The 14,385-nt window shown below is 40.5% G+C and overlaps 1 protein-coding gene across 2 annotated transcripts in view; it reads right to left on the bottom strand.

The window, feature by feature from the left end:
• NOX1 (NADPH oxidase 1) overlaps positions 1–14,385 on the bottom strand; it is a 25,265-nt gene extending 10,880 nt beyond the window's left edge. For both annotated transcript variants that reach the window (XM_027608599.2, XM_027608600.2), the window contains exons 1-7: positions 14,290–14,385; positions 8,803–8,898; positions 4,325–4,435; positions 3,986–4,070; positions 3,129–3,280; positions 2,843–3,024; positions 2,622–2,754 (exon numbers count right to left, since the gene is read on the bottom strand). In XM_027608599.2, the coding sequence (XP_027464400.1) occupies positions 2,622–2,754; positions 2,843–3,024; positions 3,129–3,280; positions 3,986–4,070; positions 4,325–4,435; positions 8,803–8,898; positions 14,290–14,334 (804 nt within the window). In that variant the 5' untranslated portion in view covers positions 14,335–14,385. The remainder of the gene's footprint in view (positions 1–2,621; positions 2,755–2,842; positions 3,025–3,128; positions 3,281–3,985; positions 4,071–4,324; positions 4,436–8,802; positions 8,899–14,289) is intronic.

Genomic DNA, 14,385 nt, shown 5'->3' with positions numbered 1-14,385 from the left:
CAATCATCAAAACTAAAAGGCAGCCTCCAGAATGGGAGAAAGTATTTGCTAATGACATGTCTGATGAAGGGTTAGTATCCAAAGTATACTAAGAACTCATCAAACTCAACACCCAAAAACCAAATAGTGCAGTTAAAAAATGGGCAGAAGACAGAATAGACATTTTTCCAAAGAAGACACATAGATGGCCAACAGACACATGAAAAGTTGCTCAACATCACTCATCATCAGAGAAATGCAAATCAAAACTACAATGAGACATCACCTTAGACCAGTTAGAATGGCCAAAATTAACAACGCAGGAAACAATAGATGTTGGCAAGGATGCAGAGTAAAGGGATGGATCCCTCTTGCACTGTTGGTGGGAATGCAAATTGGTGCAGCCACTCTGGAAAACAGTATGGAGGTTCCTCAGAAAGTTAAAAATAAAACTACCTTATGATCCAGCAATTGCACTACTAGGTATTTACCCAAAGGATACAGAAATACTAATTCAAAGGGATATGTGCACCCTGATGTTTATAACAGTATCATCCACAATAGCCAAATTATGGAAAGAGCCCAGATGTCCATCAACTGATGAATGGATAAAGAAGAAGTGGTATATATGTGTGTGTGTGTATATATATATATATATATATATATATATATAGTCATATATGAATATTAGTCAGCCATAAAAAAGAATGAAATCTTGCCATTTGCAATGACGTGGATGGAGCTAGAGAGCATTATGCTAAGCGAAATAAGTCAGTCACAGAAAGACAAATACCATATGATTTCACTTACATGTACAATTTAAGAAACAAAGCAAATGAGCATAGCGAAAAGAAGAGAGAGAGAGGTAAACCAAGAAACAGACTCTTAACTATAAGAACAAACTGATGGTTACCAGAGGGGAGGTGGATGGGGGGATGGGTGAAATGGACAATGGGGATCAAGGAGTGCACTTGTGATGAGCACCAGGTGTTGTATGGAAGTGTTGAATCACTAAATTCTACACTTGAAACTAATATTACACTGTACATTAAATAACTAGAATTTAAATAAAAACTTAAAAATTTACATAGAATACATTTTAATATATATTTTTTCAATTTTATTTTATTTTATTTTCTGACTTCAAGGTCTTTTTAAATCTTATTGAGGGAATTTTTTGCTAATCCTCCGGTATTAGAAAAAAATTCCCAGATGGTCTTAGGATGCTTTTATGATTTCTTTCCTTTCTTTAACATTTAAATCCTTGATCCATGCATTCCTGATTCATATTTTAGTGCAAAGTGTGGAATCAAGATTCAGCTTTTCTTCCTGGATGGACAAACCTATTGTCCTAAAAAATTGTTGAATGATATATATATTTTCTCAACTGATTTGAAATGCCAACTTTAGGGGATTTTTAAAAGATATTATTCCCATTTTTGATGAGGATCAAGACACTGCTCTTAATTCTGCAACTGATTTAAAGACTTTAACCACCCCCAGAGCACTCTGAGACACCACAAGTCGACCTTTCCCTTCCATTTATTCCTCCATCTAACATATTTTATGAGCATGTAAAAGTAAACCATGATATCCACAATAATTACCCCAAGGCACACTTTGAGTTCCCTGGAACCCAGTTTCTTGGTTGTCCACTATTTAATAATAATTTCCAAGCATGTTCTTATAACACAAAAGAAAACTGACTTCGAGAATGCTTGAAAAAAAAAAAGTTGAACTCATAGAAACAGAGACTAGGAAGGTGAGTAACCAGGGTCTGGGATGGGAGGTGGGGAAGTGATGGAAAAATGCTGGTCAAAGGATATGTGACTTCATTCATAGGATGAATAAGCTCTCCGGATCTAACGTAAAGCATGGTGACTACAGTTGATAATACTGTATAGCATACTTGAAATTTGCTCGAAGAGTAGATCTTAAGCATTCTCACCCCACACACACAAAATGGTAACTGTGAGGTGATGGATGTGTTAATTAATCTCATTATGGTGATCATTTCACAAAGTATGCATGTGTCACTCACCACATTGTATGCTTCAAATATATACAATTTTATTTGTCAAGTGTACTTCAATAAAGCTGGGGGGAAAAGAATGCATTTCTTCCCCCCAATAAAATTGACTGGATTTCAGTGGTTAAGAGCACAGTCTTTAGAATCTGAAAAGCCTGGGCTTGAATTCCAGTTCCACTAGTTACTTACTGTGAGAGCCTGACAGTTGAATTTCTTTGAATCCTAGTCCTATTGTCTCACAATGGAGACCAAAAAATACCTACCTCATCGATTATTGCTATGTATAAAAGAGATAATCCATATTACACAGGAAACCTGTCCCATGGTAAATACTATTAATAATGTGAGAGGTATCATTATTACTTTTAGATAGGGTCTCACAACATACAATAACCATTAGTCCTTCCTCTTCAGGATCCCCTGCTAATGGTAATTCCCTGGCCTATTGCCAGGGATAATGGAGTTCCTTGCTGGAAGGAGCCTTGTGAATATATCCTCCATTGTATTCAGCACAGCACTGAACTAGTAACAGGAACAATAATAAGAGTAATAATAACAACAATAGCAATAACAGCTCCTAACTTGAGTCTATCCTTGTCTCTGGGGTTCTTACCTCAGTGGGGAGCCCTTCAAATTGGGGATGCTTGCAGTGGGAGTCATGATCATCCCAGTGCTTGAAAGATTCTGCACACCTGTGAGGATGACTCTCATTCAGGCTCTCTTCTGTTTGACCCCGGACAATTCCACTGAGACAGACAAAGAAGGACAATTGGAGGCAAAGAATTATGCAGGGTCAGGGGCTGGGGCATGAGAATGAGGGTTTGAGGACCTTACCCAGTGCCATGAATCCCTAAACCAATGAAGTAGATGATAAAAATATGGTGTGTGTACCAGAAGACCTCAAAATAACTCCTCTGGATGAACTCCATAGCTGAAGTCACCATGAGAACCAGAGCTATTGTGATGATCACTCCAGTGAGACCAGCAATGCTGGTAAATGTCACATACTCCACTGTCTACAAAAGGAGAAATTTCAGCCTGACACAATGGGTGCCAAACATACCATGCCCTTCCATACTCGTGACCAGATGGCCGATGCTTTGCCATTGAGTCAACTCACCATGTTTGGGGACTGGATAGGATTTAGCCAAGAACCTTCCCCTTTCTCTTGATGAGATAGGGTGGAGAGAATGGAGGCAAGGGATCCATCTGTGGCCTGTTGGCTTCTGCTGTAGTGTTCAAAGTTGAACAGATGTGCAATGATGTGAATAGCTAAATGGAAAGATGATGGGGCACATATTGAATGGAGCACTGGGTGTTATAAGCAAACAATGAATCATGGATCACTACATCAAAAACTAATGATGTACTGTAGGTGACTAACATAACATAATAAAATTAAATTAAATTAAAAAAATAAAAATAAATAAAATACAGTTATATCAACAACAACAAAAAAAAGAAAGACAACAGGGAATTGAAAGGTGTCTCAGAAACCTCACTGCAGGCATGCCCCACTAGCAAAGGAGAATCCGATGGATAGTGTCTAGCAGAATGCTCAGTCCACGGAAGGTGCCTGATAAATCTTGATTGCAGAGAGAACCAAGATTTTTTGTATTCTCATTCTGTTCCCAAATGAATCGAATATAAGTTCCATGAAAATAGGCCTACAGGGGTGGCCGGGTGGCTCAGTCAGTTAAGGGTCTGCCTTCGGCTCATGTCCTGGGATCAAGCCCCGCATCAGCCTCCTTGCTCAGCCTGCTCCCCCTGTTTGTGCTCTCTCACTCTGTGTCAAATAAATAAATAAAATCTTTTAAAAAAAAGAGAGAAAGAAAGAAAGAAAATAGGCCTACAATAGTGCCTGGCAAACAGTGCCAGGTGTTCGATAAATACTTTTTGAATGTCTAAATGCAGAGATGAATGAAACTATATTCTGAATGCTCATGAGCTTGCAGTTTTGTGGTTTGTCTCGGTTACCTGTGTGTAGGCAGATCATATATGCTACCAGCTTGTGGAAGGTGAGGTTGTGATCCAGTTGCTTTCTCAGGGTGCACCTGCAGAACTACAGATGGAAAGTGATCAAGGTCCAGTGTCTCCGGGTAGTTTATAAAATTCAGCAACCCATAACCAACATGTCTTAAACAAAGCATACCAATACCCACCCCCCCATACCAATACTTGCCTACCCCCTTGGCTACCAAAGGAGATCCCTGGCTTCCATTCCTAGGGGTTTGAAGGTATTGGGCTGTCCCACTGAGGAGTTCAGGGTCTCTTATCTTTAATGTGAAAGTTGACCTAGGAGTGGTTGGGACTCACTGAGCAGGTGCCCCTCAGGAAGGACAGCAGATTTCGACACACAGGAAGCAAGATCAGCATGCTGTTAAAATTCAGGCAGCGAGCAGAGGCTCGGGCCCAGGCCAATGCCAACTAGAGCAGAAGAGAGAAGAGACCATCAGCTGCTTCATCGCATCATCTAGGAGGTGAGCACAGCCCAGTCCACTTGTCTGAAACCTGGAAAAGGGCAGGGTGGCATCTTCCTCACCCCTTCCTCAGTAGCCAGCACACTAGGTCCAGGTTCTCCGCAAAATGACAGAACATTTGCTGAACTTACCAGTGAGTTGAGAAATTCTCATGACAAGTGGCTTGGAAATATTTGACTACACATCTAACAATATGAAAGAGAACAGGATTCAATAATTTCACATTAACAGATACATTCTATCGATGTAATACTTTGCAACGAGTATTTTCGCCTAATACACTCAATTATTGGGGCACCTGGGTGGCTCAGTTGGTTAAGCGTCTGCCTTCGGCTCAGGTCATGATCTCAGGGTCCTGGGATGGAGCCCCTGTGTCGGGCTCCCTGCTCAGCGGGGAGCCTGCTTTTCCCTCTGCCTCTGCCCCTGTGCCTGCTCATGCTCCCTCTCACTCTCTCTCTCACAAACAAATAAAATCTTTAAAAAATACACTCAATTATTATTTCATTGTTTGTCATTTGTAAAACAATCTTGAAGATTATATGTTTTTATTTGCATTTTAAATAAAGCTTATATATTTAAAGTGTAATTACAGATGGTGACTCTCTCTTTCCTGTATTTTCTAATGTTGCAATTATAAGCATGTAATAACCACGCAAACAAACAATAAAAAAATTAATCATTTATATTTAAGATGCCTTTAATGATTGAATACAGCTTAGGCAAAACTAGTGAACCCCTCAGAGCAAACATTTTAAACTCGGGCAAAGATTTGAGAAAGGAGAGCTTCTGAGAACAGAATTTCAAACTGATTTCCTTGGGTGGCCAGGCAGCATACACCAAGATCAGTCTGATCCAGCAGCAGAAGTTGCCAGAAAAGGAGACAAGGAATCAGCGCTTCAAGGAAGTATTTAGCCCCCAAATGGGCTTGATGAGGTATAGGCTGGACAGACCACACTCAACTCCATGGTAGTCAAGTCCAACTTCTCTCCTCGACTCTGTGCAACTGGCCTCTGAGTCAGCTCCCTGTACTTGGGACTGCAAGCTATGGAGTGTGCCAATGTCACAACAGCTGTGGAGGTGGTGACAGCAACCAGGCAATTCGTGTCGCACATTAGCTGACTGGCCAGTCTCACATGTGTGCCCATCAGCGACTTGCCGAAAGGAAGAGTATGGGTTAGAGTTAATGATTTCTCCTTTTTTTTTTTTCTAACTCTCTCTTTTTTCCTTTTTTTTCCCCCTAAATTTTCCTAATAATCTTTTCAGCACAAAAACTCTTTTTCATGCGACACCTAAACCCAGGGCAATGTGACATCAAGCCAAGTCAAGATCCACCTAACATCCGTAATGGCTTCCTGTGTTCAGCAGCACAGGGAACAGGAGCTGCCCTACTGTTTCCCATTGCTGGCTCTTCCATATGACCTGTGTTTTCTCCCTCTGCTGAGTCACACTCCGACTGTTTTTCAGAGAGATATCCTGTTCCATTTCTGAGTAAATTTTCTCTGCTCATCTCAAAGATCCTGCCTTTCCACACTGGAGAGCAAATAAACAATTGGAATGCTTATTTGAGACACAGAGGTTTCTTAAAGCTAAAATTGGCAAGTGAGTGGAAAATATAGGACTACACTTTCATAGTTCCATATTCTGGAGGGGCTATCTGTATGGGATCAATTCTTTTTAGAGGGAATCTTTTCTCCCCCCATTGCAGCACACCAAAATATCCCAATTTACATGCACTTTTCGATATCAACACCACCTGATGTTCAAATTCAACTGCTTTTATCATTAATGTCTCACAAACTGCTTATTCCGTTACTTATTCGCTCTGCTTCATAGTGAATCAAATAACTCTCTGTATTTTCTTAGAGGAAGCACAAATTCAAGAAATAACTACAGAATGATTAAATAAATTATGCCACATCAATGCCATGGACGGTTAGTTTCTTAAAAGGATGAGAGCTACACGCAGGGGAGTAGGAGTGGTAAACGTTTAAGAACCAGCTTTCAGGGGAAGAGGGGAGATTGGTTTCCAGCCTTTGCCAACTTATCTGACGTCAATACCCCCACCGTGGCAGATTTCAAGATACCAATTTGATGTCATTGAACACCCCTGAATATAGGGCTGGGAAGAGATGCGCATAAGTGGCTATTGCAAGCTGATATGAGCTAGTTCCAGCACATCACTAGTTACATACTCACATGGAAAGCTATCTGAAATACATTAAGTGTAAGAAGCAATTTCCAGCCAATATCTACGATGTGATCCTTTTTTGGTGAAAACAAAATAAAACAAAACTCAAAAAAAAACCCAAACAAAACAAAACAACAGCAAAAAAAAAAAAAAAAACCTCTTTGCTACTTTATGTGTTTATCCAAATTCATAGAATGGTGCATACACCAGAAAAAAAGAGCGAATTTTACTGTATACAGGAAATTAAAAAGTAAGAATAGCACCTACCTCAAAAACAAAACCTGTATGTCTGATGCATTCGTGAGCTTAAGTCAGTGCATCTACACAAACACACACACAAATTATTAACAGTGGTTATCTCTGGGGAATGGATGGGAGGGCAATTTTCACATTTTTACTTATACACTTCTGTATCATTTGCTATCACGGAAAGTAGCATTATTTATCATTAAGTGTTTTTAAAAAACAAAGTGAATGACATGTCCACAAGATATCAGCATGATTCATTTTTCTGCTGCTGACTTTTTGGTCATAAAGCAATTAAAGCTCTTAATAACTAGTCACATTTATTGCATCATTCTCTTACCAAAAAGCTGTTTTTAAAATAAATTAACACTTCCTTTGGAGTTTAGAGTTTCCAAAGAAGGATCAAGGACCAACATTTAAAATGGAAAACAGCAGGGTGAAATAAGCCATGAAAAGAACATTCAAATTGGTTGTGATCTCAACATGGATCTTTTGATTATAGAGAGAAAAGAAGGATTTTTTTAAAAGGACAAGGTGTCTTTAAACATGTACATCGGATGGGTCTTTGTGGAAAGCCAATGATCTAATCAAGATGAAAGTGATTTAACCAAATCCTTTCCCTGCTACTGGAAAACTCACTAGAGTTAGCAGTTAGATTTGCTTTTCTAATCAGATAGTGGCCATACTGATGAGCCTGTGAGAGAATCATTCTCACCTCCATGCTTCTAACTCTGGTCACCTCCACATTGACGTACCCTATCTGGCCCCCACCCTCCCTCTTCTGTTCTTTACCTACCGCTTCCACAGCCTTCTCCATCCTATTATTCTCACCCAACCACTGCCTTTCTTCAGGCCTTGAGTTCTGCTGCGCCACTCACCCCACAGACCCTCTAAATATTCCTCTTGTTTGATGGAGAGGTGTTCTGTGAGATCAGTCCACAGCGGTGGCTTTCAAGTTGTTTGTTTACTTGTTATAAACCAAACTCTTTCTGGAAATCATAAGCAGGAGTCCATAAGACCGATAAAGGCTGAGGGGCACCTGGATGGCTCAGTAGGTTAAGTGTCTGCCTTCGGCTCAGGTCATGATCTCTGGGTCCTGGGATCGAGTCCCATGTCAGGCTCCCTGCTCAGCTTCTCCCTCTGCCCCTCCGTCCCACTCGTGCATACGCACTCTCTCTCTCTCTCACACAAAAATAAATAAATAAAATCTTAAAAAAAGACAGGTAAAGTCTGCTTTGGTTGAAGTAGGGGCAGGGGCAGGAGTGCTACCCAGTTAGCTTTCCCCTCACACCCTACAGGAGTACTTGAGCCATTTGAAAATGACTGCTTAATAGTTTTCTTTATTGCGTGTTTTTATCATTGGGTCTGGGGAGTGTGCCCTAGATAGGGCTGTCAGATTTAGTGAACAAAATTACCAGATGCCCACCTAAATTTGAACTTCAGATTTTAAAAAGTGAGTAATTTTTTTAGCATACCTATGTCCCATGCAATATTCAAAATATACCAAAAAAATGATTTTTCTGGAATTCATATTTAAGCGGGACTAGGGGGGCTCCTGGGTGGCTCAGTCATTTAAGCGTCTGCCTTCAGCTCAGGTCATGATCCTGGGGTCCCGGGATCAAGCCCCCCCACCCCCCCTCGTGCTCCCTCCTCCATGGGCTTCTCCCTCTCCCTCTGCTCCTCACCCAGCTCATGCTCTCTCTCTCACTCACTCTCTCAAATAAATAAACAAAATCTCTAAAAAAAATTCCTGTATTTTTTTCTGGGAACCCTAACCCTAGAGGAAATCAGGGCACTGGGTCTCAAAGGAACCAAGGTCACAAACAACAACAACAACAACAACAAACAGAGATTCTCCGTATCACAACTGTGATACTCACCCCCAGGATTTCTCTTGTGTAGTAGTATTTATCAGCTTTCTCATATGACAGGAAGGCATGCACAAAGAGGAAAACGTTCAGCCCCAACCAAGTAGCCTGGAGGAAATAAAAAACAAGTACCTCTGAAACAAATAATACAATATATGTTAAAAAAAAAAAAAAGAAGAAGAAGATAGCAGGAGGGGAAGAATGAAGGGGGGGAATTGGAGGGGGAGATGAACCATGAGAGAGGATGGACTCTGAAAAACAAACTGAGGGTTCTAGAGGGGAGGGGGTGGGAGGATGGGTTAGCCTGGTGATGGGTATTAAAGAGGGCACGTTCTGCGTGGAGCACTGGGTGTTATACGCAAACAATGAATCATGGAACCCTACATCAAAAACTAATGATGTAATGTACGGTGATTAACATAACAATAAAAAATTTAAAAAAAACAAGCAAAGACTCAAGTAAAATTTGGATATGGGAAGGAATAGGTAAGGGATAGGAAATAGTGTCACCATTTTGGCTATTTTGTGTTTATCTGTTTTCATTTTAAATGAGTACAATCCCTCTAGTATCTAACTTACTTTCAGAGAGAGTTAGCACTTCAAGACATGTATTCATTAGACCAGGGTCAACAAATCAAGGCCCATGGGCCAAATCTAGCTCATCGTTTATTTTGTACAGACTACAAATTAAGAATGGTTTTTAGTTTTTTGTTTTTCATGTTATTTTTTTAAGATTTTATTTATTTATTAGACAGGGAGAGAGCACAAGCAGGGGCAGCAGGGGGCAGAGGGAGAGAGGAAGCAGGCTCCCCAACAAGCAGGGAGACCAATGTGGGGCTCGATCCCAGGACCCTGGGATCATGACCCAAGCTGAAGGCAGATGTCTAACCAACTGAGCCACCCAGGCACCCCTGTTTTCACACGTTTAAATGGTTGGAAAAATCAAAAGAAGAATAATATTTCATGATGTGACAATTACATGAAATTCTAATTTCAGCGTCCATAAATAAAGTGGTATTGGAACTTAACCACATCTACTTATTCTTATCTTGTTTATGGCTGCTTTCATAATTCGACGGAAGCAGTGAATAGCTGTGACAGAGACCATAGGGTCTGCAAAGCCTAAAATATGTACTACCTAGCCCTTTACAGAAAACATTTGCCAACTTCTGGACTAGGAGCAATCGAACTATTGCAACCAAAAGATGGCAACAAGTGAATAAATGGATTTCTAAAGAAACAAAGAATAAATTTAGCATCTATAACAATACCCATCCGAAAAGGACTAAACCATTCCAGATTGGCCTGCCTCTTTAATTACTCCCTGACACACATTTTCCTGCTTTTAGATTGCGAGTCTCTTTTCAAATTAACCTATCATTGTTCTGGACTCATTTGAGCTCTTAAGACTGCTTTTGTCTATCCCAGGGTCTGTTTCTGTGGGCAAAGGGGGAATTTAGAACCCACTGCCCCTTTGCCTTGTAGACCAACCAACGCAGCTCTAGCCCAAGCTTTGAGGTGCTCGTTTGTAACGGAGCAGGACTCTAGGGCACTGGGATGCCCTTAATATATATTGTTGGCCCCAGGATGGATCAGAACCATCTCAGCCCCACAAGTAGAGAGCCTTTAGCTTAGGACATGGCACATTCAGATTCCCTAGATATGGACCACTCACACACCTCCAGCAGCATAGCATAGTTATTTCAAGTGATATTGGAGTCAAACTCCTTGGGTTCAACTTCTAGCCTCACCACTTTCTAACTCTGTAATCTTAGACAGACATGTGATTTAACTTCTCTAAGCCTTGGAGTCTTCTATAAAGTGAAGAGAATAATGCTATCTACCCTCACAGCAATACTGCAAGGCTTACATGAAATAACACATGTGGAGTGATTAATACAATGGTCGGTACATTGTAGGTACATAGTAGGAGCAATTTGGGTTATTACCAGGCTTCCCTAGTCCATTTCTTCCTGCATCCTTTGCTCAGACACCATTTCTGGACTTGAGTGTCTTTCAGAGATTCTTTGATCCTAACAGAAAAAGAGAGGTGACAGCCACAGATATCTCAAGAGTTCAGAAGACAGAGAAGTTTCTTTAGAGAGAGCAGAACTATTTTAGGATCCAAGAGTTCTTTGTCTCTGCGTCAGACCATCACCAACTGTGGGCCAGGTGAATAGAGTGACATCTGGGAGTAAGGAATTCCATTTCCCACCCTCACTATCATTTCCTACATATGGGTGGAAAGTGAAGTAGAAGACCTGGCAAGAGGAGGAGTAAGAATGTTTTCTGAATAATTTATTTTTATTTAAAAAAATAGTGCCTGGTGATACAGTCGGTTAAGTGCCCGATTCTTGGTTTTGGCTCAGGTCATGATCTCGGAGTCATGAGATCGAGCCCTGAGACCAGCTTCCTGCTCAGCTTGGAGTCTGCTGGAGTTTCTCTCTCTCTCTCTCCCTCTCCCTCTGCCCTGCCTCCCTGTATGCTCTCGCGCAAATAAATAAATAATTCCTTTAAAAAAAAAAAACAGTGCGGAGTGCCTGGGTGGCTCAGTCGGTTAAGCCTCTGCCTTCGGCTCAGGTCATGATCCCAGGGTCCTGGGATCAAGGCCCGGGTCGGGCTCTTTGCTCTGCTGAGAAGTCCACTTCTCCCTCTCCCTCTGTCCCTCCACTTCCCCCTGCTCATGCTGTCTCTCAAATAAATAAAATCTTTAAAAAAAACAGTGCATAGGAGTATATGTCAGAGATAGCAAGAAGTCTGAGCCTGCCAGCAAGATTGGTAGGGGATGGAAATTCAAAGCTACATAGTTAAATGTGAGTCACCATAATGGGTGATGAACTGTCTGAGCAAACCTAAGAGAGGGATACAAAACGCAGAGGATTTTAGAACTAGAAGCAGGCTTATATTTGTATCTAATCTAGTTATTTAATTTATCTCACACACACACGTGACCTGAAGTCTAGAGAAAATAAATAATCTGATCAAGATCCCTCAATTAACAGCAGAAGTGAAACTCATTCCCAGGTTCCCTGTCTCCTAAACTAGTGCAAAAGAAATTAAATATACAGCATCGAGCATTGAAAATATAAAGCATAGGGTAACCTGCCAAAATAAGCACTTGGCCTTTTGTTAAATGCAAAACAAACAACCCTCCAGGGAAATATGATTGCTCCTCACCCCTTTTTCCCTCAAGCATCCGGGTCGTCCTAGGGGACCCAAAGTTAAAAATGGAAGAAAAGAGATGACCCCAGAAGGGGTGATGACATGAAGATCTAGGAATGTGAGAAAGGACGAAGGGAGTTCCAAGCTCTGGGGTGGCCCAGAAATGGAAGAAAGAGTGGGGATGGGGTGTGTGTGTGTGTGTGTGTGTGTGTGTGTGTGTGTGTGTGTGTGTGCACGCGCACACACGTAAGGAGAAGGGGGTTGTGCATACGTGGCGTGCACAGTAAAGAATTTCTGGCCTGAACACTGGGAAGTTGGGTTTGAGTGATGGCTCTGCAATCCATTCACTGTGTGACAAATGGGTCTTATTTTCTCTTGTAAAAAATAAAGGAGCTGGTTTATAGCTGCCCTAGGCAATGCCATAGTCACTGTGATCTGCAATGCCACTGCCCACATGTGATCACTGGGAATGTGGCTAGTCCTAAATTAGATATGCTGTAAGTGCAAAATACATATCGGGTTTCAAAACCTTAGTAAAAATAAAAGACATTAAATGATCTCATTATTATTTTCTTTTGTCTTTTTTTAAATATTTTTTTGACTGGAAAATTTATTGGAAACTCTATGTCAAGCATAATTTATATGTTGGCTAACTGAACATAAAAAAAAGACTAAAATTACTTAAAACAAATTAATAACATCTATAAAAGGTCAGGACATTCAGTATTTTAAGATAAAACTAATTAGGAAAATTGGGGCACCGGGGTGGCTCAGTCGGTTAAGCATCTGCCTTTGGCTCAGGTCATGATCTCAGGGTCCTGGGATCAAACCCCAAGTCGGGCTTCCTGGTCACTGGGGACCCTGCTTCTCCCTCTCCCTTTGCTGCTCCCCCTGCTTGTGCTCTCTCTCTCTCTGTCAAATAAATAAAAAAAATCTTAAAAAAAACTAATTAGGAAAACTGTAGTATCATGGTTAAGAAAATAATAATTATGGGAAGCCATATATTTTTAAATTATAGAAAACATTAAAAATTAAATATCTAAAAAAATATGTCTTGCCGTTGCTCTGGGGGAAAAGATGGGGACAAATATTTTGTATTTTATTTACATATATTTATTAAAAGATTTCCCATATGATATTGCAAATTAGTCCCATTTCCCTTGTATTTTGCTATAATACATGAATTCACACAAAGGAGTTGGAATACATAAAATTACAAATATGGTAGAAAAGTAAACCACATCACACCCAAATACACAGTGAATTACAGCAAAGTGCATAAGCCAAACATATAAGGCATATTAGTTTTAGAAAAAGAGCACTGCCCACCCTCATCTTGTTAACATTTTCAATATTGATTACATGTTGAAAGGATAACATTTTTTAAAGATTTTTTATTTATTCGTTTGTCAGAGAGAGATACAGAGTGCACAAGCAGGGGGGAGAGGCAGGCAGAGGGAGAGGGAGAAGCAGGCTCCCCACTGAGCAGGGAGCCCGTGTGGGCCTTGATCCCAGGACCCAGAGATTATGACCTGAGCTGTAGGCAGACGTTTAACTGACTGAGCCACCCAGGCGCCCCAAAAGGATGACATTATTGATATATTGGGTTAGACTAAATTACTAGACATTAATATCACCTATTTCTTCTTACCTTTTTCAATGTAAGTACTAGAAAAATTTTTAATTATATATGTAGCTCACATTACATTTCTAAAATGGACAGCACTGGGCCATGATCTCCAGGAGTATTTCTATCTCAGATATTCAATGATTTTATGAAATCTTGCCGTTGGTGGTACAGAAAGGATGAAGAGAAATGAAGGCTGCATAGCAGTAGTTAAAAGTGAGATGGAAGAGAAAAAAGATGGAAAATGAAACATTGAAATTCCAAATACTTGTGGTTTATATCATTTGTCCCCTTACCAACCAATTTCTGGAGTTGGATTTTTTTCCCCTTTTCTAAAATGGTGAAATACATCATACACAGAAGATTTTATAAAACACGTGTAATCTTAGAGTTGGGCTTTTTAACTGATAACTGGCCTCAATGGGCCCAATCTTGGCATGGAATAGTTCCATTTCAAATAACTTTAGAAATATTAACAAACAGGGTGTCTGGGTGGCTCAGTCGGTTAAGCATCTGCCTTCAGCACAGGATTGAGCCCCGCATCTGGCTCCCCGCTCAGCAGGGAGTTTCCTTCTCCCTCTACCCTTCACCCCATTGGTGCTCTCTCTCTCTCTCAAATAAATAAAATCTTTTTAAAAAGAAATATTAACAAACATAATCTCTCCTTACTCTGTTAGGAGTAATTAATAGATAAGTGAAACATTACTTACCAGAAACAAAACTGAGAACCAGTGGTTAACCACCCAGTTGCCCATTGCCAAAGTGTGGTTTGGAGTCTCTAGGCAGCAGGGAAGATTCAGCAACCT

Source organism: Zalophus californianus, chromosome X (genome assembly GCF_009762305.2).
Source record: "Zalophus californianus isolate mZalCal1 chromosome X, mZalCal1.pri.v2, whole genome shotgun sequence".
NCBI classification, from domain to species: Eukaryota; Metazoa; Chordata; class Mammalia; order Carnivora; family Otariidae; genus Zalophus; species Zalophus californianus.
The sequence above is the reverse complement of the archived record's forward strand: the minus strand, read 5'-3'. Positions and strand labels throughout refer to the sequence as shown.